At 38.1% G+C, this 23,319-nt stretch overlaps 2 protein-coding genes across 13 annotated transcripts; one reads left to right on the plus strand and one right to left on the minus strand.

Moving 5' to 3' along the window:
- Window positions 1-1,147: 1,147 nt before the first annotated feature.
- LOC131335099 (uncharacterized) lies at window positions 1,148-13,975 on the plus strand. Of its 11 annotated transcripts, none has more exons than XR_009202434.1 (10): window positions 1,187-1,233; window positions 1,472-1,548; window positions 1,670-1,773; window positions 2,541-2,657; window positions 2,780-2,846; window positions 5,834-6,117; window positions 6,790-7,028; window positions 7,429-7,577; window positions 8,146-8,450; window positions 12,779-13,975. XR_009202434.1 is itself a non-coding variant. In XM_058370295.1 (9 exons), exons 6-9 carry the CDS (start codon window positions 5,939-5,941, stop codon window positions 8,380-8,382), a joined length of 804 nt encoding a protein of 267 aa, XP_058226278.1. In that variant the 5' UTR covers window positions 1,148-1,233; window positions 1,472-1,548; window positions 1,670-1,773; window positions 2,541-2,657; window positions 2,780-2,841; window positions 5,834-5,938; the 3' UTR covers window positions 8,383-8,567. The 11 variants fall into 11 exon arrangements, 5 of the variants coding, with proteins under 5 accessions (XP_058226278.1, XP_058226282.1, XP_058226279.1 ...); XR_009202435.1 differs by lacking the exon at window positions 12,779-13,975 and adding an exon at window positions 10,444-10,872 and having other exon boundaries at window positions 7,429-7,581; XR_009202431.1 differs by lacking the exon at window positions 12,779-13,975 and adding an exon at window positions 10,444-10,872.
- LOC131335098 (polypyrimidine tract-binding protein homolog 1) lies at window positions 13,501-21,958 on the minus strand. Of its 2 annotated transcripts, none has more exons than XM_058370292.1 (10): window positions 21,577-21,958; window positions 18,788-18,997; window positions 17,726-17,788; window positions 17,557-17,630; window positions 17,301-17,396; window positions 15,320-15,377; window positions 15,140-15,244; window positions 14,975-15,056; window positions 14,310-14,422; window positions 13,501-14,105 (listed from the first exon to the last, which is right to left on the minus strand). In XM_058370292.1, exons 1-10 carry the CDS (start codon window positions 21,757-21,759, stop codon window positions 13,764-13,766), a joined length of 1,326 nt encoding a protein of 441 aa, XP_058226275.1. In that variant the 5' UTR covers window positions 21,760-21,958; the 3' UTR covers window positions 13,501-13,763. The 2 variants fall into 2 exon arrangements, with proteins under 2 accessions (XP_058226275.1, XP_058226276.1); XM_058370293.1 differs by having other exon boundaries at window positions 14,357-14,422; window positions 21,577-21,951.
- Between the last annotated feature and the right edge of the window lie 1,361 nt (window positions 21,959-23,319).

Consider the following 23,319-nt stretch of genomic DNA (forward strand, 5'->3'; position numbering starts at 1 on the left):
CTCCTTTCATCACTATCAAGAAGAGTGTTCAATTCTTGACTGCGGTTTCTGAAAAAAAAAAAAAAAAAAAAAAAACTTATCAACATTTAGGAGATTGACTTCTACACTCCCCATTTCTACACCTACACTCCTTTTTTTGTCCTTATTCATGTGAATTTACCTTTTTACCCTTTCATAAGTTCACTTTTTTACACATTAAGGGGCAATAGAGTAAATTCACATCAAATAAAGACAAAAAAAGGAATGTGTGTGGTAAAAATGGGAGTGTAGAAGTCAATTTCCATTTATTGATAATTCAATGAATTACTCCACTCATTCTTAATTTTTTGCAGAACACAATCGATATCCACTCATTCTTGCCATAAATATTTTTGTGGTATTGCTTGTTGTTTTACCGTGGTGCAACAAATTTCGTAAATTGTGATATTCACTTTATATCTTTTATTATTATTAAAAAACTTTGTACTTGTTTTTTTGGTTGGGGTTATAGAAAAAAGCTCAGCTTCCTTTATATTTTTACATTTTAATCAACCTTTTAGCATTTTAGAAAGGAAAAAATATACACTATTTATGATCAGGTGGTTTCAGGGACCTCTAAAAAAACGTCTAAACCCTCAGTTCCTGATTGAATTTCGATGATTCGAGCCACTCAATGTAATCAGAATGTGATTTTAGGATAACTATGAGAAATCAACAAAAAAAATAATCAGGAAAGGCTTCATTCGAACAATTTTTTATTAAACATTATTGAACGGTTTAATATAAAATTGCTCAAATCAAACCATTCCAGGTTATTATTTTTTTTGCTAATTTCTAGCGAGCACCTTTAAAATCATGTTTTAATACATTGAACGCCTCGGATCATCAAAATTTGATTCGGAACTATGAGATTAAGATTTGAAGAATTTTTTTAGAGGTTTTTTTAAGAGTCTCTGGAACCGCCCGATTTATGATATTCACTCCATTTTTTTGTTAACACGCAAAAATACACTTGCAGCGGAGTGACGTTAAGAAGGAACGGATTCTTTGCAATATAAAATTGTTGTCGTTGTTTCAATCTCAGCCTTCCACTCTACATCATCCAATGGCCTAAATTTATCCCTCTCAGAAACTAACTTTTTAATGGCAATTCAGCTCTTCTAAACGTCCAAAGCAGAACACACACAAGCACACACACTCTCTCTCTCTCTCTCTCTCTCTCTCTCCAGCCCCCTAGCGATCTCTATTTTGATTGTAAGTTCTCTTCCCGCTAAGTTTATCGTGTCTTCGATTGCGAATACGAATGGACAGATCCACTTTTATGACCATCTTGAATGATGCCGCCCATTCCTACGCGCGTTTCCTGGGTTCCCCTTGGACCCGCCGTCGTTGTTTAGCTTTACCCTTCGTGCGTGAGGGGAAAACATTCCAGTGTTGTTGCCATTAGTTTTTACTTCACTTACATTCCATTTTTTCCTCTTAATTTGATCAGGTTCGTAAATCGGGGTTCTTCTTTTATGTGGGTTTGATCTAGGGTTCGATAATGGGCTATCCGGAGGGCTTGGAAAGGTAACTGTATAATACTCAGCTTATTTCGAACATTAACTTCTTTTGGGTTCGTTAAATATTTGAATTAATGTACGCAATTTATGGATTTTGTTATTGGGATTCTATTTGTTCTCCGTTTCAGATTTCCCCCATCTCCCGCAGCCCTGCTACATTGATGTCTCCATGCTGCAACCGCTTCAACTGTCTCTGTGCTGCAACCGCTTCAACCCATAACTCAGATTGGTGGTAAATTTTATTTCGGCTTTGAATGATTTTGGTGCCCATAGTGGAAATTTTTTGGCTACTCCATTCTTTACTGTTTTTCCATTTAGTTTAACTTTAAAAAAAATTGTATTCAAGTTAGGTTTTTGATTGGAAAGCAAGGTTTTGGGTATTTATATGGTGTTGACAAATTAGTCAGAGTAGGGGACTTAGAGTTCAAGTTGCCTGAGTCACGCTATAGTTTTTGCAGTTTTTTACCATCTTCCTAAATGAGTGTACAGTAGCATCACGACAACCAACTGTAGAGTGGCAAAATGAGTGACAAGAAAGACATAACTCCGCCTACTGTAGATTGGCGGATATTTGTCTTATTTTTTTTATGGCACGTAAAAGAATCTGAACTTCCTTTTTTAGTAAGAGCTGACCACGTATGCCAAGAGATTTAGCACCGCCGTTGTACATAGTCACCCTCCATCACTTATGTTTGTACCACCAGTCTGTGCAGAGTCCCCATCAGCATATACGATGCTGGTGATATGATCTGGAGTTGTCTCACTTCGTCAATATGAACAGAATGCAAAATTGTTAAAGCTGCCATTTTCATTTAGTGATTTTTCGAACCATTGTTGCCCTTTTACGTGAGAGCAACATCTACTATTGCCATTTTTTGCAATATGTACTGGTTTGGACATCCTTTCTTTTTGAGGGAGTTAAAATGGGATAAGAAAGGCTCTAAAATGTCTGGTTTCTATCGGTCCGTCTAACTCCTTAATTATTGGCATTTGATTCAGGCATTGTTTGATTGAAGGTTGCATTTCATGCTCTCAGTAACAAGTTTACATAGAGGATGGAGGTTGAAGGACCTTAGCTTTCTCTTCACATTCTAATTAAGTCACGAATATACTAAGGTAATAAACAAATAGAGAAAACTGTAGCTCATCTCTTAACTTCTTGATATGAAATATTTTTCTTTTGATCCAAAACATTTAAAAGTCTTTTCAACTGATTGTGTGGTGCCTTGATTTTTTAGTGTGTGAAAGATGGTGTATTTGGAGAGCCATTGATGGTGTAACTGGATGCCTCTACAAGCTGGTAAGGTAATTTCATTTGTTGTTGTCATTTACTTTTGTAAACTCGCTCACCTTTTTTAGTAAAGTCTCTTACCTTTTTGGGGGATCTTCAAGTATATATGGCCTTAGATATCAAGGCTCAAAATTTACCATGTTAACACTTTTGCCCAACCATAGATAGGAGTATTCAGGGGTGGCGTAAAAGGGGGCAGAAATAACAACGCCCGACTTTGAACAGTGTAAGTTTGGAGATAAAAACTTCGTGGAATGTGTAAATTTAGAACAGTGTTAGGTGGTAAATCTAATGAAGATGGATATTGACCCCAATATAGGCGAAACAATTTCAAGCTTCTTAAATTGGAAGATTGCTACCTGTTTGAGTTCTTTCCACGTTCTCTAAATAGCAGTTGGCCATGTTTGTGGCGTAAATAGCGGTTGGCCATGTTTGTGGCCTAAATAGCAGAGCACTTTGGTCCCAAAACCGTTCTAACACTGTGGTCCTTCTAATAGAAATTCAACATTTTATTTTATGTTTTTTTTTTTTGTGATTTAATTAAATTGGAAGTAGTGACTTGATTGATGCTTAATACTTTTCTATTTATTTTTACTTTTGTGCTGAAATACCGCTCAAGTACGTCGAATCGCGACGCTTCAGATCCGTTAGTATTTCCTTATTATGCAAAGCACTAGTTGGTGTGCTTAGATGTACTTTTGTTGTTAAATGCAGAACACTGGCGGGTGTGCTTAAATTTGGTCTTATGTTGTATTGTTGTTAAATGCAGAGCACTAGCGGGTGTGCTCAAATTTGCTCTTATGTTGTATTGTTGAATGCAGAGCACTGACGGGTGTGTTTAAATTTGCTCTTATGTTGTATTGTTGTTAAATGCAGAGCATTGACGGGTGTGCTTAAATTTGCTCTTATGTTGTATTGTTGTTAATTGCGGAGCACTGGTTGGTGTGCTTAGATTTTTATTGATATAGTTGATGGCGGGTGTGCTTAAATTTTAAAATGTTGGTTATTATCATCTTACTCTTTTAGGTTTAAAGTATAATGGAACAACAAAAAAAGGGGGGAAAAACTCCTTCGTCGTTCTTCAAACCAAAAGTGAATATTTCATGTTTGTTAAAAGAAATTTGGTGCTTGAGTTTTCTTAGATTGGAAGATTGCTACCTATTTGAGTTCTTTCCATGTTCTCTAATAGCAGTCGGCCATGTTTGTGGCCTAATTAGCGGTTGGCCATGTTTGTGGTCGAAATAACAATTTTTTAGACCCAGGTGTTCTTGCATTAGTCGGATTATTTGATGATGGGAGCATTGGTGGTAAACTGTATTATTAATAAAAGGTTTTTGTCGGATTTCGGTGGTAAGTGCCTTCAGGCATGGGCACAGTCACTAGAAGTTTGAATATTTTCGTGGTCTTTTGTTTAATTGTTTGATTCTTTGATGTTGTAGTTGAATTTTAGTTACTTCATTAAGCCTCCTGGGATGGGGTGTCCAACTTGAGCTCCTATTTTGTTTACCTTCGGAAGGAACTGATTTTCTCTCCTATTTCGGATATGACACCATAATGGGGGTGTTGAAAATCCTAGAACACAAGCTTTAACTCTAGAGAATTAATGCTCCATTGTAAACGGAAATCCGTATAACAACCACATTGCTTAAAACCAAGTTTTGTTATCTGTGGGGTAAAACTTGGTGGAATAGGTTGTGGGATGTTACGAAATTTGCTAGTATACATACCTAATTTGGTTAGGTGAAACTCTATGAAGCACCAACACTCCTAAAGATTGATGTATCCGTATCGAACACTCCAAAGACACTAGACAATGGTGGGACAAGCCAGGGACACGACAATGTGAAATATAAATTTTAAGAGCTTTGTGTTGGTGTAAAGTCTTCGAGAAATGCGAGTTTACATTCATTTCGTAAAATCTTCAACATTGTTTCCATAGCTCTTTGGCTATAGTTCCACTCTATTTTTGATAAATTGTTTTTAGTTTCTATGCTAACAGGAGGTGATGATTGTGCTTTTCGAGGGAGCCCTCGGAGCATTCTTGGTAGTGTTTTGTTGTATTTTTGACCATATTTTTTTTAATACAAAAATCAAATGATCCAATTCAATCCTGTTACACCAACGTTTAGATTTGATATTCAGGTATCCAGAGATGGAATGTGGTGGTGGAGGTCATAAACTATTGGCTATCCTCTTTCTAATCGTTTTATGACTTCCATTCTATCCTTATTTCCCGAATGACTTCCATTCTATCCTTATTTCCCGAATGACTTCCATTCTGTCCTCTCTTTTTTTCCTGTATTGTTGGCTACCATTCTATCTTTTTTGTTGGTAGCTATTAAGTGATGCATCAACTATGGTGGCTTCAGATTTTGATGGGAAGGCCCCCACTATGTATTGAATTTAATACTCGTAGGTGATATTGGAAACTCTTTTGATTGACTTAGTTCATGCTTTGTGATTTTGGGAGTAGGCAATTTTTATATGGATAGTCCATTAAACTTTTGTATTAGGTTAATGCTTTTGAATAAGTGCCTTCACGATGAGCAAAAAAACAAAATAAGTACCTTCGGGCATAGGCTTATTTGTTACGAATGTGTTGCATCATGCCTTCAAGCACTGGCATTTTCGTTGGAAGGAAAAATTGCTACCTATTTGAGTTCTTTTCCGTGTTTTCTTGACATGGGTGTCCAAGACATGGGAGCATTGTGAGTAAACTGTAGTGATAGTAAAGGTTTTTGTTAGATTTGAGCGGTAAGTGCCTTCAGGCATGGGCACAATCCCTAGTCAGTTCATATTTCGCCCATTGGTACTTTCTCAATTTCTTTAGTCGAAATGAACTTAAAAATTCGCCCCAATTCAACCAAACGGACTAACAGCTGCTAGGGTTCATCAGGTCTCTCTCTCTCTCTCTCTCTCTCTCTCTCTACATTTGTTTTATTTTTCAGTTGAGGTATTGTAGTGCAACTCGAATTGATTCTTGAATTCTCTATTGGGCCAGCAACCATGACGAACATGCGACACTCTTTCGTTCCTGGAATGGAAGGTCCTGATCAACTTTAAATCCAAAGGAGCTCTGGGGTTTTGTCAATATTCTAGTGGATCAATGAGTGTACCTCAAGCTAGGAAAGTGGGGCATCCATTGATGAATCTTGTTAGGTTTAAAGGAGTACCCATTTTGAAACAACTACACTTGGAGGAGCAGCTTCTTCGGACCTCTTCTGATAATTGGTGTATCATAAATGATGGAACAAATGCTCCCAATATAGTCATGGGCCTCTCAGGGTAAATGAGTTTTTTTTTTTAAATAATAATAATTTATAGCAGTTTTAAGTAGTGTGTTCTAGGGTTTGATTGCTCTCTGTTGTTTTATTCTAGTGGAACTCTTTTGCATGTTAGATAGACATGCTGACCGAGTAGAAGAATATGATTTTGGTTTCTTCTTGCAGTAGCCAATCTAATGGGTTCACCCTAAGGTTTGAGAAAGTTGCAATGTTTTCTTTTTGAAAATCAAAATAATCAAACACAAGGCTGTAAATAAACTTTTCAGAATGGCATAAATCAAATACAAGTTTTCTGACATCTATGCCTTGGTGGAGTATTCAGTTTCTCTTGACATTGAAATTATTACGGTTATCCTGTTAATTTGAGTGATTCTTAGTTCTGTTATGGCCTTTTATGGGAGAATCAAGTTACTAAATCTTGCTACTTTCCTTCAAACGGTCATGTCATCGGAAAAATGTTCTGGCGGTGGAATTTTGTTTGTTATCGAGATTGATGATTTATGATATCGCTCAACTTTTCTGCATTAGTGGAGTTTGTAATTGGTGTATAAAGCATGAATTAATGCCACTAAAGCTAGGGTTGTTTCGTGTATGTGGTAATTTTAGTTTCGTAGTTTGACTTATTAACTATGTTTGTGGAAGTAGTAATGTGATTTGTGGTTACTCTGTGTAGGAAACCTTCTGAACTTCTTGAAAGTAAGCATGTGCTACGAGATGAGATTCCCGTCATCAGAAGGTTTACTGGAGGAGGCACTGTTGTTGTTGATCCAGGAACAATATTTGTCACTCTTATATGCAACAAGGATGACGTTCCTGGTGTGCAACCGTATCCACGCTCCATCATGCAATGGAGCAGCTTGTTGTACAATGAAGTGTTCCAAGGAATTGGCGACTTCCAACTCCGTGAGAATGGTACACTGACTTTGTATTGCATCAAAGATTGGATTTGCTGTTGTTTTAGTTTAGAGGTTAGAAGCTTTTCATCAATGTAGGAGCCTTTTTTTTTGGTAAATAATGTAGGAGCCTTTCACCTGTTCATAATTATTGTGTCAGACCCCCCTCTTGCTAGAACAGATAAACTCTGTGAGGACATGTAGAACACAAGCACATAGTGGAGAGGTTGATCTTTCATCTTGTTGTTTCTATTGCTGGAAATAAATTTTGCCATCGTTTCCAATTCGTATTGTTAATTGTTTTACATGTCTGTATCGTTTACATCAGCTGCTAAATTATTGTGCAATCCATTCTACATTGCATTTGTATGAAGAAAAGTAGAAAACTAATTGGAATTGTTTTTCCCATTTGCCTCTAGATTATGTCTTTGGTAATCGCAAATTTGGTGGGAATGCTCAATCCATAACCCGAAAACGGTGGATACACCACACATCGTTTTTATGGGATTTTGAATCCAGGAATATGGCGTACTTGAAGCTGCCCAAAAAAATTCCTGAGTACCGATTGGTATGTAAGTAAATTCTTTGTTTCAGTAGTCTCATGTTTTCATACTTCAATTGTGAGTATTATGTTTAAAGGGCTCTTTAGTCTTGACACAATATATATATATATATATATATATATATATATATATATTGAAGTTTTGCACGTGTGAAATAAATCTGTTTTTATATAAGTTATGCATGCTTAACACTTGTGTTCTCCTTTACCAAAGCTACCCCATATTTGAATGGAGGATCATATTAACACTTGTGAAACTGCTGTGTTTTAGTGTCTAGGATGAATCTAATTGCATTTGTTTTGATGGAATTTGAGTCCAGTCCAACTATAGCGGCTCTTGATGTAGTTTATACCTTTGAAACATTTGGAAGCTCGTACATTTAATCTTTCCTTAACTTAGACTGATAGTTCCTTAGGATGAGATATCATGACATTGAGAAGAAAATGGAAGTTCAATGACTCTATTTTAACGTGTTTTGGAACTTTCTGTCTGAAAATATATGCTGTGAAGGTTCATCAACTTTTAAAGTTCAGATTTACCAGAAAGTTTCACTTTTGAATTTAATATCTGCAGGCAAGAGGCCACATGGAATTTATATGTCGAATGAAGGACTATATGACGAGATCAGTCTTTATTGCTGAGACTGTAAAAGCAGTTGGAAATCATTTCGCAGTGAAACCTGTAGACTTGGATGTAGATGCCATTGTTGATGATGCAGGATTTGTCCACTCCACTAGGCTTTTGGAGAAGCAGGAACTTGAGGAAGCTTTGGCCTTTGAGCATTCTCGCTTGAGAATTCTCTCACAGTAAAAATTCATGCAGCAGAGGAAACTTGTATTATTTCGGATTGGGATCCCTACCAAGCTTCTATGGTTCTGGTATGGACCTATCATTCTCATTTAACTTTACTGACCTCCAGAACATTTATTTCCGGTTCTTGTCGGTGAATCTGGATCTGTGTCTATTGGGTTAAACATAATAGATTATTAAATCAAGAATAGTGCAAACTGCAAAAGGACCACAGGAATATTGTCACCTTCATTGTTCTACTCCCCATTATAGTATATCTACTTACCATACTATAGCTAATCTGCCACTGCTAATGAACCAGAAGAATATTTGAGTCCTCCGAACAAAGTCTGCCCAGATGTCCAGCTAGGAGGGGCAACATAGTAAGAAACACACTCCGGCAATCACTTGTATTAATATTGAAAGATATGCGTTGCCTGTTAAGCTCGTGTTGCTCTTCCATTTGATCCATTGAAAAGGCTGGACTGTTTCTTACGAGACCAAAACAAAAACTAGTTGAATAAAAAACGTTCCTTATGTTAGACTATAGAGTGTAGGGAAATACAACTCATCATGCCTTGGTGCTTTGTGACAAAACCTAACCAATAAGAGTATGCAGGATAGGTGGAGCATATCTGAATCACTTGTGAAGATTGACACAATTCATCCATTTTCACGTACCTTGATTGGTCTGGAGCACCATGTGCACATACCATGGCAGTGTTCAGAGAATTAATATTCTCCGTGGACGTGGTGCTCCAGACCAATGAGGGCAAGCAAAAAGTGATGAATTAAGCCATCTTTGTCTCCCAACCACAAGCTCAGCCAGCCTATTCGTAAATTCTGCTCTTACTGATCAGGAGCATATCAATGTGCTATGTTGAGGCTCAAGAACCACTGCATGAATACCCCACTTGCACATAGCACAATAGTTCTCCGGGAATAACAGAATTTTCATTATTACATAAAAATGTAATTAACGTCTGAATGCAACATGGACTATCAGCTGCGACTGCCCGTTCCGGTTTCTCTACCCACAAGCCCCATCTACAAAAAAAAAAAAATAGAAATAAGTAAAAATGAGAGGAAATGCCAAATTACTACATTCATGTATCCATTTATCTAACTAACTATACTCGAGTGAGAAGTGTATAACATACCCGTTGACAGTCCTAGAAAGTGTACCACATCCCGAGAAGGTGGCATGGGCTTTAGTCCTATCCCGATAATACCCATCAACTGACAAGAGCATTGAGAAGAAACCTAGTAATGCGTTCCCAGTAGAAGCCATTTTGTCCCGCATTGTCCTGCACAAAATGAAGAGCTTTCTAAGCATATTTTCTTGATGTAGTAGTGAAACTCACAATTGAAAGAGAGCTATGAAATAAGATGACAAGTCTTGAAAGGAGTTGTGAGGAAAATGAAGAGGCCTTTTGAGGCAAATACATGGAGGGGTGTAAAGAGGGGTGCGAGTGGGACTCTAGGCAAAACATCAGCACGGCTGACAGGCAAACAAGTCTCAACTAGCGTTTGGGACCTTATAAATGGTACACCTTTGTTTGGATTCTGGATATCTCAAGCAAAAAATGAAACAGAAATGGAATCCCTTATTAATTGTTGTCTTCCACTTGTTTGCTCAGGCTGCGAACCCAATGACAACAGAGGAAAGTGGTCACGTTAGATATAGCTTGGAGAGAAGTATAAGTCAGTTTATAAGTTAGGGTACTTGAGGTCTCATGTACACCCGGTTGTGTTGAAGTATAAGTCAGTTTATTAGTCGGTTTCTTTTTTCCTTGGTGGGTTGAAATGGCGTGGTTTAAACCTGTCAAGCTGGAAAATCACTTCAAATCAACGGTTGAAAGAGTGGACTCTGCTCACTTTTAAGTGGGTGAATATTATCTCTTCTATGATTGGTTCTACCGAAGTATTGGAGTCCACTTAAAGCAGTAAACTTTTGTGAGATGACCAATCAAAGAGGTGAGTAATGTTTATCGAGTTTTAAATTGGGTGCACAAAATCAAACTCCTTTAGGGCATTGGGATGTAATAACCATAAGTTTCCTTTGGTTGTTAACTTTCACAGGTGAGTTTGGCATTTGAGGCATACAAATGTTCTCCAATGGAACTGCTAACTCAGCCACCAAGGCCGTCAGATGCTAGTTTGTTCATTAAAGGTTCAGTGAGGGCGGAAGGGAGAGAGACTGCATGGAGGGGAAACTAGAGAGAAGGGTCCCCACACGCTTTTATACTTGTTGTTTGTCACCTCGTAACACTGCTAGGCGAGTCCTACATTCACTGACATACCTTTAGTGCATACTTTAACTAGTCTTTTTGAGCATTTATATACAAACTAAACTAGCGAACACTAAAACGCAATGAATTCGATTTATGTCCCTTAACACTCACTGTAACATACAAATTTGAGTCATCCCACTATGTATGCTTTTATATTTGACACATAACAGGATTATTAATTTTGGTTATCAAAAAATAAAAGGATTATTTTGCTGTAGCAATGCTGGTGGAAAACAAAATGGGATCTCCTCTTTTTTACAAAGAAACACACATTGGTTTAATTCAGTCAATACCTAAGCGCCACTGCCCCTCCAGTCTCGGCAAATGCACAAGGATTGCCAATTCATTAACTGATTAGGTTGATGTGCTACATGTAGTAATCTTTACTTTGATTCTTGTAAATGTTTCGGTAAAGGCCCTTTTTGTTCATAAAAGACATTCTAATGGAAGTTTCTGTAAACCCATCATTCTTTTTAAGATCTATGTAAGACCTAATTGAAATGAAGCCTTTCTCAAGTTGACAGTGCCGTGATTGGGTAGATCGGGGAAGATAATTAGCTTAATTTTGAATTGTTAGGTATTTAACTTATTTCTGGAGCTTCTGATGACCTTGGAAGTATTGGAATTTGAAATGTTCCAACTTCAACCTTCTCTACCAGCTTGAACTTAATTCAGTCCATATTTTGCCCGATGAATTTCTGGAGAACTTTAACTAGAGAGAAGAAGATGGTTGGATGTATCTTTACTCCATTGTCTATCGCGCGATACTTCTTTTGAAAGTAGAAGTTCTAAAATTCTTCTTTTGTGACATGTCTTGTGATGTGGAGGGGAAAATGGAATGAATCAGGTTAAACCAGGTTTGAATATTTTAGCTAGGCTGAAACAAGGACCATGGAAATAACAGTTTTCATGCCTTCTGGATATCTTGTACATCTGTTTATTTTACAGAAAATTCCATGCAATAATGTTATCACATTATTACTGAAATAAATCAACGGGCTCTTATGTGATCCTTCGAATGAAATGGAATAGAAACACACCATGGTCTTGTTCGACATTTCAAATCGTTCATTTTTTAAGTATCCATGAGCATGGCATTCATGCAAAAAAATAGATTAGTCGGACACCAATATCGATTTGAATGAACAAAATTGGTCTTAAGCCGTTAGAGTCGGACCGTTCAATGCTCTAAAATTAAATACTACAACGATCTTATCATATACTGTATATATTTTTTTTGTCGATGTCCTATCTAACTTGAGTTTTGAAAGGAATGATTTACATCTTGACATCAACAAAATGAATGACATATATCATTAAATGAAATCGTAATCGATCTTATTTTGCGTCACATGAGGATCATGAGAGATCATTACATGAAATGATCTTTTTTAGGACAGAATGTATTCCATTCATGCTAAGATTTGGATTTGAAAGCAATGAGAAAATTTTCATTGTTAATTAGCTCAAACACTACGCCAATAATTAGGTCATACACTAGGCCCAGGGTATTTATCTATCTAACCTTTTTCTTTAATCAAGAAAGGGTGTGAGCCATTAGAAAGGCCATTAAAAGCATCAAAGCAATGACTATTGGATCCTAAGTAATTTTGATAACCAAAAAATGCATTAGGAATCGAGAGAGAGCCAGCCCCATTTGCATACCCATTATGTACAATTTATTTTGCTCGAGTTCAAGATAATACAAAACACGAATCATTCTCAAAGTGTTTCTTCGCAAAAAATCCAAGAACAAAACAGAACCTTGTACTCCTTAGGGAGTCCTCAATATGTTTTTTTGGGCAAAATGACACGGCGGTCCTAGGGCACCTGTGGCTTTGGACGAGATTATTCAGTGCCATATGGGCGGGCGCCGCATGGCAGTACCCCAAGCCCCTCTTTCACTACACAATCATGTGAGGTCTACACACTCTGTCATGAGCCCCACATAATTGTATGGCAGTGGTGAAGCCTGTAACACCACATAACGGTGCCTAAGGACAGTGAATAATATTTCCTGTATTTGGATCAATTAATCGTGCAAGGACAAGGAGATGGGGAAGAAAAGAGAGAGAATGGAAAACTTCAAAGGTCTGACGTTATCTTTACGTTATCTTTCACAGTGATCAACGTACAGATTCTAACCGTCTAGAAAACGGAGAAAAAAAGGAAAAGATCATTTCGTTTTAACCAAACCTGACTGCATTTCGGCCATACAATCCTGATGGGTGTCATGGGGGGTCTGTGATCACAGACGGAGCTTAGGATATGCAGGATTTGCTCGCTGGAATTGGATGGGATATTACGAAGGATGGGGATGAATTAGTGCAGCAACAAGGCAGAAACATTCTGGCCTTATCTGCTTTTCACGCCTGGTATTTTGCTTGCTTCGATGAATCATTTGGTGTTTTGAACACAATTTTTGACATATCAAAGTTGCTACAGACTGTAGTGCGCTTTTGGCAGGAATTGGAAGTGGGAAGTCTATGGAGTGGCATGTCCAATCGGTTATTATAGATATTCGTGACTTGTGTTGTTTGTTTGATGTTAGAATTTCTTCTCGGAGGGTTAACCGAGCTGTAGTGCGAGAAGCTTATGTAATAGCGGTAGGACACAAGAGATCTCGTCTCTTCTGCTACTGTTTAAGTTTCTACTATACAAATGCATTGCTTGTTTCTCGAAAAAAAAGAGGATAAAATTTGCAGAGCAAGACCAGTATAGAATCCGGATCTACAATTTTCACCGAAAACTATAACTGGGTTTAAATTTCAAATGTTCAGAAAGTAATAGACATAAAGTCGAGCATAAGAAAGTCCGAACGCATAACAAACACCAATGCTGACAAAAGTCAGAACAACTCAACAAAAGAGCATGAGAATTTCTTTACCAACGCTGACAAACCATACGGTTTCCTTATTTCAGGTGAGAACAATAATATCAAAAAAATACTAATGCCGCATTAAGAAATCAACATCAAGAATACAAGTTGGCGAAATCAAATGCAGGCATGAAAGACCTTCGTCGCACTTGAAACAAACATTTGAGGGGCCAAAAAAAATTACAGTAGAAGGCACGCCATTTTTCAGGAAGAGAAACCAATACAGCTTACTAACCATTGTAGGGAGGCTGACCTGGATGCGAAGCACCGCCAGGTCCCATATTATGCTGACGTGGAGGCTGAGATGCTCCGCTAATTTGGCCTGGTTGCATAACTGAAAAATCAGCAGCAGCAGCAGCATAAGCTGGAACAGAAGATTGTGAATATGTTTGGCCAGGAAATGTGCTGGGGCCCGAAACAAAAGGTGGTCTGCCTGCCTGCGTGTTAGGGTACCATGTGGGGCCCGCACCACCACCGGAAAATTCATTCCCAGGAAACATTGAAGCGGTCTGAGAATTCTGCCAGACTGTAGAGTTGGGGATTGTGTAGTCTCTACTTTTATCACTGAATGCCTAGAACAAGATTAATTACTAATCAAAATGTGGAAAGTCTTCCAGGGCAACTTAACATCAAAAGGGTGTAAAGTGTCAAGAAGCATACATTCAAGGACCAAATATCTTTTGATCCAAACATTTTACTCTGGAGACAAGTCTTCACAATTTTCCCCTCTTAAATTTTGCCCTCATCAAGATTAACTAAAAAACATGTATATATACCTTCACATTGAGATCAGTATGACGAGAGTACGATAGATGAAGCTTACAATAGCCACCATCATATATGCAGTGTCCCTCTATAGCATCTTTAGCAACTGCTGCAGTTGTGATGTCTGGAAACCAAAAAAGTCAAATAAAAGAAAGGACAAAGGAGCGAATAGCAGGTTGGTGCACCTTAACAACAATCACCAGCTAACCCTATGGAATTTTACCTGACGCCATGCACATTACGACACTAACAATAGTGCACATTATGACAATCGTAGTGAAAGAAACTTCGGACGAGGACAATGAATTCTATACTAGAAGACCAAATGCAGCCACAGGGTCAGAGAATTGTTGAACTAATACTTCTAATGTATGATTACACATACAACCATATATTAGAACCCATATTCGTCAAAGTATGCTATCGCACAAAGGTTATTAAGACCAAACTCCAAAGAGAAAAAAACCATCTACAAAAGGAAGCTTACGATGTATCTCAGTGCCTCCTGTGCATGACTAAACAATCACTAGTTTAAACCAGGGAAGTACAACTTCCAAAGAAGAACAAATTTCTGAGTTGAGTTTTAACATGTCCAGATAAGTGGATTCTACTCATTAAACAACTCTTTTCTTTCCTTGTTTTCAATCATTAGTTTCAAGGGAAATGGAGGGCCTACCAGGATACTGAATTAGCGCTTGTGTTCCACCATTCTTCTCAAATATTGCAATTTTTTGGACGGTACCAAATGCAGAGAACACCTAAATAAAGAAAAATAATTATTATAATGAAGTAAACCAGAAAATCTACTTCACACAACGTAATCATAAGTACAATTCATCACCGTGTGAAGAACATCCACTGTGACCACATATTGCATATTTTCAATTGATGCAAGAAGCACATTACTCTCAGGTTCTTTTATCTTTCCATCAGGACCTACAGCAGGCTGCACGTTGCCATTCATTAGTGTTTGCTTAAACACTGAATAAGACATTGAACATTGAAAATGCAAAAACTATACCTGAACAAATCCCTCAATAGCACTAGGATTTACAGGAAGGTACGGGTTTGTATAATCCCTGTAACATGAAGATAGAAGCTATAAGTATCAGTAGACCTTTATTTCTAATCCCACGCAATAGTAGTTCATAATCAACCTAGTTTAAAGATAATAACAGTTGAAAGCAAATTTCAAAGACGCATAAGTTTCAGAACATGAACTTTAAAAGCAGCACACGCTATTGTGTACCGGAACAGGAAGATGAAGAATTTTGATGAATGTGTATACACGGAGGGGATGCCAACAGGGTGCAATATGTCGACTCTGGGAGTACGCATGCATGAATGATGGAACTTGACTTCACGGGGAGGATTTATTAAAAAAATCTGAAGTCATAGAACCAACAAATTTGACAGCAGTGGATGCCATTTAGATAAATTAACCAAGTAGGATAAGTAAATCTCAAACTGCAAATATTCACAACAGAGAGGAAATAAGACCAAAATGTGTTCCTGAGAGTATGGTCGCACATAGGAATGCTCCCACGACAAACACTGTCCTAATTAATAATACATATCCAATAGAAATAAACAAAGCACAGCCAAGTGGTTGCACAAAAAACAAGACAAAAATGCTCTAAGCTATCCTAAACTTGAAACATATGACCTTGTTTTGATCTAATTGAGATTCATAAGTGTTTCTAAGGGCTGAATAAGTGACTGAAGCCTTAAACTACTTTAAAATTGTAGCAAGAGTACAAGAAAAACTACTGAATCTCAAAGTAAACAAGGTGAGAAAATATGCCATATTCATGCTATGCTCGTTCTTTGGTCGACCTAACTGATGGGGACATAAGGCATAGCATGGTTTGGTTATTTATGGTCGTTCTTCTCCGCACATGCCACTCCATTTACTCTGTTCACAGAATTTGAAGTATCTGCCGTTTTCCATGTTGATCTTGATTTGGCATGAGGAATGGTTCAACTTTAATTAGAGACAACCACGTTTTGCTTTGACCAGGCTTAAACCCAACAAGGTTGCAATACAGTGAAGAGTTTTTTGAAACAAAACCTACAACAAATCTTATTGCTACAATGGTTTGATTCATGGAATAATAAATTGCCAATCTCAAAGGGTACAGAGAAAACCAAAGAAAATCATTCAAAGCCACCTAATGAATTTCAAATACAGTGGGCACGAAAAGAGAGACGATAGCACATACATACAGGCCTCCATACTGCTACATACCGGAATACAGGTATCTAACCAATCAGAAGTCACTTGATAGGATTGCATTACTGCAATGCTTGTATTCACATTTACTCTTCGGAAAAGGGAAACTAAACAGGCTAAATACAACAACAGCAATTAAGTAAGACAGATTTACGTCTTCACTTCTTGTGACCAATTTGATTTTTTCCATAATAACAAATAACGCACGTGTTACTGTAGGGCTCATAAATGCTAAACCTGATTCAAAACCAAGAATGACATTTCACCCTATTCAATACAGGGTGCAGATAATATACTTGTTTACGAGGCACATGACCAACCCTACGAAGAACAGAAGAGCATAGAGTACAATGGGAACTTGAGGTCAAAATGAAAATGGAGGCCAACATGATTGTAAAGCACCTGCAGTAGCCAAAAAGGTCTATGCTTGTCTGAAAGGCAGGAGAAGAATGTTCAATGAATTCATTTCATGCAATAGACTAACAAACTCAAACTTATTCAAACACAGTGAAATTTCAAGAATTCATTAAACCGCTAAAATAAGATGAAGAAAATTACTACGAGTCCACGAAAAACACATCTGTGTTCTAGCTGCCGAGCTTCACTAACCCCTAGATGACAAAAACCACACACATCAATTAGCAAGACTACAAACACCACAATAGAAGTCATTAAAGCATCATTATAAAAGAGCACGTGGAGTCGTGGACATACAAAAGTACGTAATTGAGAAACCAAAAAATAAATGGATGGACGAATCTTTTATTACCTGCTCCTATGAGATTGGAACTTAATACTCAAATCTCTATGCGCAGAATATGAGATGCGCAAGTTGCATGAACTAACATGGTCAGGAAGCAAGTACCTGAAAATTGTTATATACCCACCACATATCAGCCAAATTGAAAACTCCACTAAACCCAAAGGTCCCAAACTAAGCGATATCATACAAAAAGGGAAAGTGAATTAAGATGGATGCAAATAAGAGAAGCTACTTCCAAAGATAGAAGGGAGAAAGGCTTTGCCTCGGTATGCTTCTTCCATCTAATGATTCCCTTGCTGCAGATGCGGTCTCAACATCACTAAATTGGATCAACGCCTACCAAGTACAAACAAGCAAAGCAAGGCAGCAAATTATGGAAAACACGCAATGACAAGTACAAGTGCAGAAATTCGGAATGCAAAATGTCACACCTGAAAACCAGCAGCCTTCTCAAAAGTAGCAACCTTGTGCACAAAACCAAAAGCTGAGAAAACCTGAGATAAGCAAGTCTGTCATAAAAGATGAAGTTTGAAGAACGAAATGGACTGCAATAAAAAACAAAAACATGGCAGATATTAACAGAACAGATCAGAAAATAGTACCACAGATAAGATAAGGGCAAAGTGACTCTCCATATATAAACATGAAGACTTCGAGGTTAGACTCCCGTAACGTGTACAAACTACAACGTACATGATAATAAAACAGACTCTCTCAAATAAAAGAATCTAATAAGAACTGCTATTGTGTGCAGTTTAGGTCTTTAACCACCTTCAGTCAACATCAACACAAACTTAAATTAGGTCTATTTCATAGACCCAGGGAAGCTTAAAGTGAAACTCTAGTATATTTTTAAAGGTACAAGAAAACCCACGCGTAACCCTGGAGTTTAACACAAGGAAACAAAGAAGAAGAAACTTTGAAAGTAAACAACAAACAATTCGACAGAAGCTAACTGATTTTACCTATATTAAACGTGAAAAATGGTTCATATAACTGAAAGGTACCAAGGAGGTGCCACCTCCATTCAATATAAAGAAAAGTAAAAACTGCTGACTATCCGATCCATCAGAACACTCAAAAAACTCCTAACTCGTCCTAACTCTTTACTGATTGTAGAACCTATTTTAGGCATGACATCAAGAATTTATTTTGCAAAATTAAACAACACTCTACGATATTTGTCCCCATGTGTTATGGAAGATTAACAGTAAAAAGAAGATGTGTTTCTGAATGTAGCAAAGAGAAGCGGATATCCAGTGAAATGACTTCCCAAGCAATTTTTTCGAAAGGCTGATTATAATATGCATACATCTGTTTTACGAGGGAAAACATAGATTAAATAAGAAGGTAATATTTCACATGTAAAAGGAAACCCCAAACTCAGACCAGAAGTCCATGCAACTGGCATCGATAACAGTAATACAATGGTCTGTGACATCTCCTAACAATCTATCTAGCAAAGGCAACAATCATGGCCTCCAGGCACTTACCAAGTGAATAACATCAATGCTGACATCACCAGCTTCTACTCCCTCAATGGTTGCCAGCAAGACATTTCCAGGAACATCTCCTGGACCTTTGTTGTTCACTACTTCATGTCTATTAGAATATTGAATATACACAGTTTTACCCCGAACCTGCGCAGGCTCTGAAGATGAAGCAAAATATGTAGCCATATTAATTGCCTGATTTAGGTCGGCCTGCAGAAGAAGAAAAAAAATTGCTTCCATCAATGCAATGCATCATCCTCATAAACATGACAAAGTGAGAAAATTATATGGATATGCTCCTGAAAAAACAAAACACAGAAAACATATAGAAACTCTTCTGAGAGTTCTGTCCCACACTGGCAGCTTATAGAGTCCACATGCAAAGTCCAACATGATGACAAATTTGGATTTGAAATTGGATTTCAACATTATGTAATCCATTACTTTATGCTACCGTTACAGCCGAGTTCCCGCTAAAGATATGGTTGGGATAAAAATGAAACTCTGTAGCCATTATGGACTTGCACTTCTGCTCACAAGCAATCAGCTTCGGAGAAGCTGTTATATCAATTAGAATACTATACCTCATACCATGTCCAGGACTAAGTTTCCCACCAGCATCTCACTCAAAAAGTCAAATATATCTTTGCGTGCTTATGGGCTAAAGTATGCTTTCTAGAATCAACGAATAGCATTAGGCCAAGACTCCCAACAGTGGCATCACATTTAGCTTCACTAGCCCTCTCAAGATAGATTTCTTAACTGCATTACTGTCAAGCATCTTATCATACGTGGTTGTGCTAAATATCCCCCAATTTCAGTCGCGATCCTAGCAATGAATAGCATTCAGCGCCAAGGATACGAAGATTTCATAGTCGACTCAATCGAGTCTCGAATGACCTCCTCTCTCTATCCTTTTTTTTTTTTTTTCCCCCTTTTGGTAAGTTCCCTTTTCCTTTTTGTGCTAGTATTGCAAATAGGAGAAGGTAATTGCAAGTTGCAACATGGTATAAATAGCAGTATTCTATCAAGGATTATTCTAACATCCACCCAAAGGGTGTAGGATAATAGGTAAAAGGTGCATTGATATCCGAGAAAGGTGTGTTGCTATTTGTGAAAGTGTCTTAATATCCATGAGATATGCATTGGTATCCAAACTTGTTTGGAATTATGTGTAGATTATCGTCCGCCTAGCAAAACCATTCTATCAATACATATAACATCTGTAGGTGCGTAAAAACATAACAGTTCATTCGACTTGGTAATTTGTATGTTAAAGCATGAGCATTGGTCAACCTTAGGTTGTGATTGGCTTAAGGAATAATTTGAAGAGAAATGAAAAGGAAAAGGAAAAGATAGATAAGCAAATAATGAAGGGAACATATAAATATATTAAATTGACTCCCTACACTTTTCCTGATGCAGGACATAATGATGTGATTTCAATCGCAAGAAATGTGTGATTGATTGGATATCTATGTGATTGATTGGTAATAGGAATTTTCCTTTTCTATTTTAGTCACATGTTCTGCCATAATCTTAGGCAGATTTAGATTTTTGATTGCTTTCCTTTTTGGTTAAGATCCTAGTAGTTTAAGTATTCTTGTAAGGCATAAGGCCAAGGGACTTATTTTTCCATCTTCAATAATATTTCTCTTGAGAATTATTTCTCCTTCTGGTGGATTCCAGTCCCGTGGACTCGGGAATTAAAGAACTCGCTTCCCATCTGCGTCATTTCCTTAAGGATTTACCATAAGCATTACCACAGCCAATGGCAGGTTTCCTGATTAGTCTTGGGCAAGTGCTTATACTTGAGTGAAATAGCCCGTGTGTAAAATTACGTATACCCACTATTTTTTGGTCACGTGTGTAAAACTAAACCAATGGTTACGCACCCACACAAACTCAGACCTACCAAATTGTGGGATATAATTTTCTTGTGCCCGCCACTGTAGGCGGAACATCCTAAATGTGCTCAAACCTTCAACACATGTCAGCAAAACCATCAACAAACCCGTTGTAATCTCGTGAATATTCTTTACATTCCAAGGCCACTATTGAAGAACCACCTTTTCTTTATTGAAATTAATGACCCTTTCTATGTAGAGCCCCTTTCCAACACTAAATCTAATTAACATAATTCGCGAGCGCGAGCGTGAAAGCCTTTAAAATGCATTCCAAACTACTGAAATCTGCAAGACTGAGGATTGAGAGCTGGACCGCTAGGGGTGCAAACAAGCTGAGCCGAGCTTTGTAATGTTCGAGCTGAGCTCGTTTACTAAACGAGCCAAAAACTCAAGCTCGAGCTTGGGTCCTTTGTAAACAAGCCAAGCCTGGCTTATTTACTCAACGAGCCTCCTTAAACGAGCCGTGCCTATAAAACGAGCCGAGCTTTTGTGAAGCGAGCCAAGCTTTTGATTGTTGAGTTTGGCTGGTTAAGTAAATGAGCCTTAAATTCAAGCTTACTAAACGAGTCGAGCCAAAAGCAGTTCGGTTCGTTTGCAGCCCTAGGGACCGCTGGACATCTTGAATGATTATGTGACTAAGCACTAAATGAAGTGTTTGTTGTAATTCACGAACAAGCACACTCCGGCGTGAATCATAGGAAGGAATACAGCTCATTGTACATTCTATGTAGTAGTATTAGTTAAGCTTTGGTGTTTACAATTTCTCCACCCTTATTAGAAACGAACCTTCGCTCAAGATAGTGCAAAAGCCCTAATTCAGCGACATCAAATGAAAGGGATCAGTTCATACTCCATAGCATGATGGAAACGAAATAAACTCACGAATTCGACGAAGGCCTGGTTGTGATTGGCGCCGACGTTGCACCTGGTGTTGACGATCTTACCGAAGGGCTTGCACAGCTCGACGAGCTCTTCTTCGATGCACTCCCACGGAAGGTTGCGCAGGTGGAGGACCTTCGACGGCGTCTGAGTGTACCGGAACTGGTGCTGCCCGGACGTCGACATCGTCACCGGATTATTATAGCCCTTGGATAAAGTGGATTTTTAGGATCGATCCAAATCGGTGGTCGTGTATGAATGTATGATGATAGGTTTATGGTGGATACTGGATAGGCGGTGGTGGTTGCCGCGGCGGATGATTATCTCTCTGCGGATTCAACTCCTACGAGCAGTTTTGTTTTGTTTTGCTGTTAAAAAAAAAAAAAACTAATTTGTGCACACTGACACTGCACAGATTTATATAAAAATAATTATATTTTTAGACCTTTTTATTTTTGTGCGATGTAAAAATTTTGATCCGAATTTATAGAAAATAGAATAAAACAATTAAAAAAGACTTCATCAAAAAAATCGTAAAAACAAGTTTTTTTTTTTTTTTTCAATCGATACTGGTATTTTTATTAATGTAAAGATGAAACATCAAAAGTAGCTTCCCTATGAACCCAGCTCGGAAAATTCCGTTGCCAAGTTAATGGGGAGTCTAAAGATAGGGCATATTTAGCTATAGCATTAGCCACCCTATTACCATTACGAGGAACAAATTGAAAAGAACATGACGAAAAACGACAAATAAATGATAAAGTATCCCTAACAATAACTTCTAGGCAAGCTTTAATTTGACTCTTTCCTTGCAACATATTGATCACAGCTTGTGCATCACCCTCCACCACATAGGATCTGTCAGGCAAGCAAATAGAGCAATCCAAAGCCATCCGAAATCCCTCGGCTTCCACAATTTCCGCTGATGATCTGTTTTGAATTGGCACAGCCATAGCACCCATCATCTTTCCTTCATGATCTCGAACCACCACCCCCACACCTCCTTTACGCGTCCCAGCAGCGAAGGCCCCATCCACATTAATTTTCAAGAAGCCAGGTTCCGGCGGTTTCCAAAGACACCTGTTAGTCGGGACATCCCTTTGCGACCTCTGATTTCCATTCTCCGTAGCCTGCAAAAATAGATTAAACTCCGCTACCGCCTCTTCTAAAATCTTCGTTTCCAGCTTCCAATCATTCTTAAAAACCCAGTGATTTCTGGATGTCCAAATATGCCAACCAATAACTGCAAACAGGCCCATAGCTTCCCGTCTCGTTTCACCCGAGGTCATACGCCCTACCCTTTGCCATATGTCCCTTAGCTGTGCACTGCTCATTAGCTCAGGTCGTAGTCGAAAAGGAGACAACACCCAAACTTTTGAGGCTCTAACACAGTTAAGTAACATATGAGAAGGTGTTTCCTCTGCCAATCCACAAAGAGAACAAATCGGATCTATTGGCAAATGACGTTGTGTTAAGACCATATTAACTGGGACAATATCATGCAAACATCGCCATAAGAACATCTTTGCCGTTTTCCGCAACTTGTTAAACACTTTATTTATCAAAGACAGAGAAATTTTTCACTGCTCGTTGGGTATCACGTGGTACCCGCTTGGCACATTCGAGCCGTCCAATGCGATTTTGGATGGTTTAAATTTGGAGAGATAAAAATGACAGAGAAAGAGGAGGGGTGAGAGGAGAGAGAAAGTTTCAATCTGAACCGTTTAAAAGTGTATCGGACGGCTC

Source organism: Rhododendron vialii, chromosome 8a (assembly GCF_030253575.1).
Source record: "Rhododendron vialii isolate Sample 1 chromosome 8a, ASM3025357v1".
Classification (NCBI taxonomy): Eukaryota; Viridiplantae; Streptophyta; class Magnoliopsida; order Ericales; family Ericaceae; genus Rhododendron; species Rhododendron vialii.

What these genes read in the sequence shown, in the direction of transcription:
- LOC131335099 (XM_058370295.1), top strand. Translation starts at nt 5,939, where the DNA reads ATGAGTGTACCTCAAGCTAGGAAAGTGGGGCATCCATTGATGAATCTT. An exon ending in ATAGTCATGGGCCTCTCAGG is followed by an intron (nt 6,118 to 6,789) that starts GTAAATGAGTTT and finishes TACTCTGTGTAG; the next exon opens with GAAACCTTCTGAACTTCTTG. An exon ending in AAATTCCTGAGTACCGATTG is followed by an intron (nt 7,578 to 8,145) that starts GTATGTAAGTAA and finishes TAATATCTGCAG; the next exon opens with GCAAGAGGCCACATGGAATT.
- LOC131335098 (XM_058370292.1), bottom strand. Translation starts at nt 21,759, where the DNA reads ATGTCGACGTCCGGGCAGCACCAGTTCCGGTACACTCAGACGCCGTCG. An exon ending in AGCGCTAATTCAGTATCCTG is followed by an intron (nt 14,423 to 14,974) that starts GTAGGCCCTCCA and finishes TTTGGTTTCCAG; the next exon opens with ACATCACAACTGCAGCAGTT. An exon ending in ATACTGATCTCAATGTGAAG is followed by an intron (nt 14,106 to 14,309) that starts GTATATATACAT and finishes ATCTTGTTCTAG; the next exon opens with GCATTCAGTGATAAAAGTAG.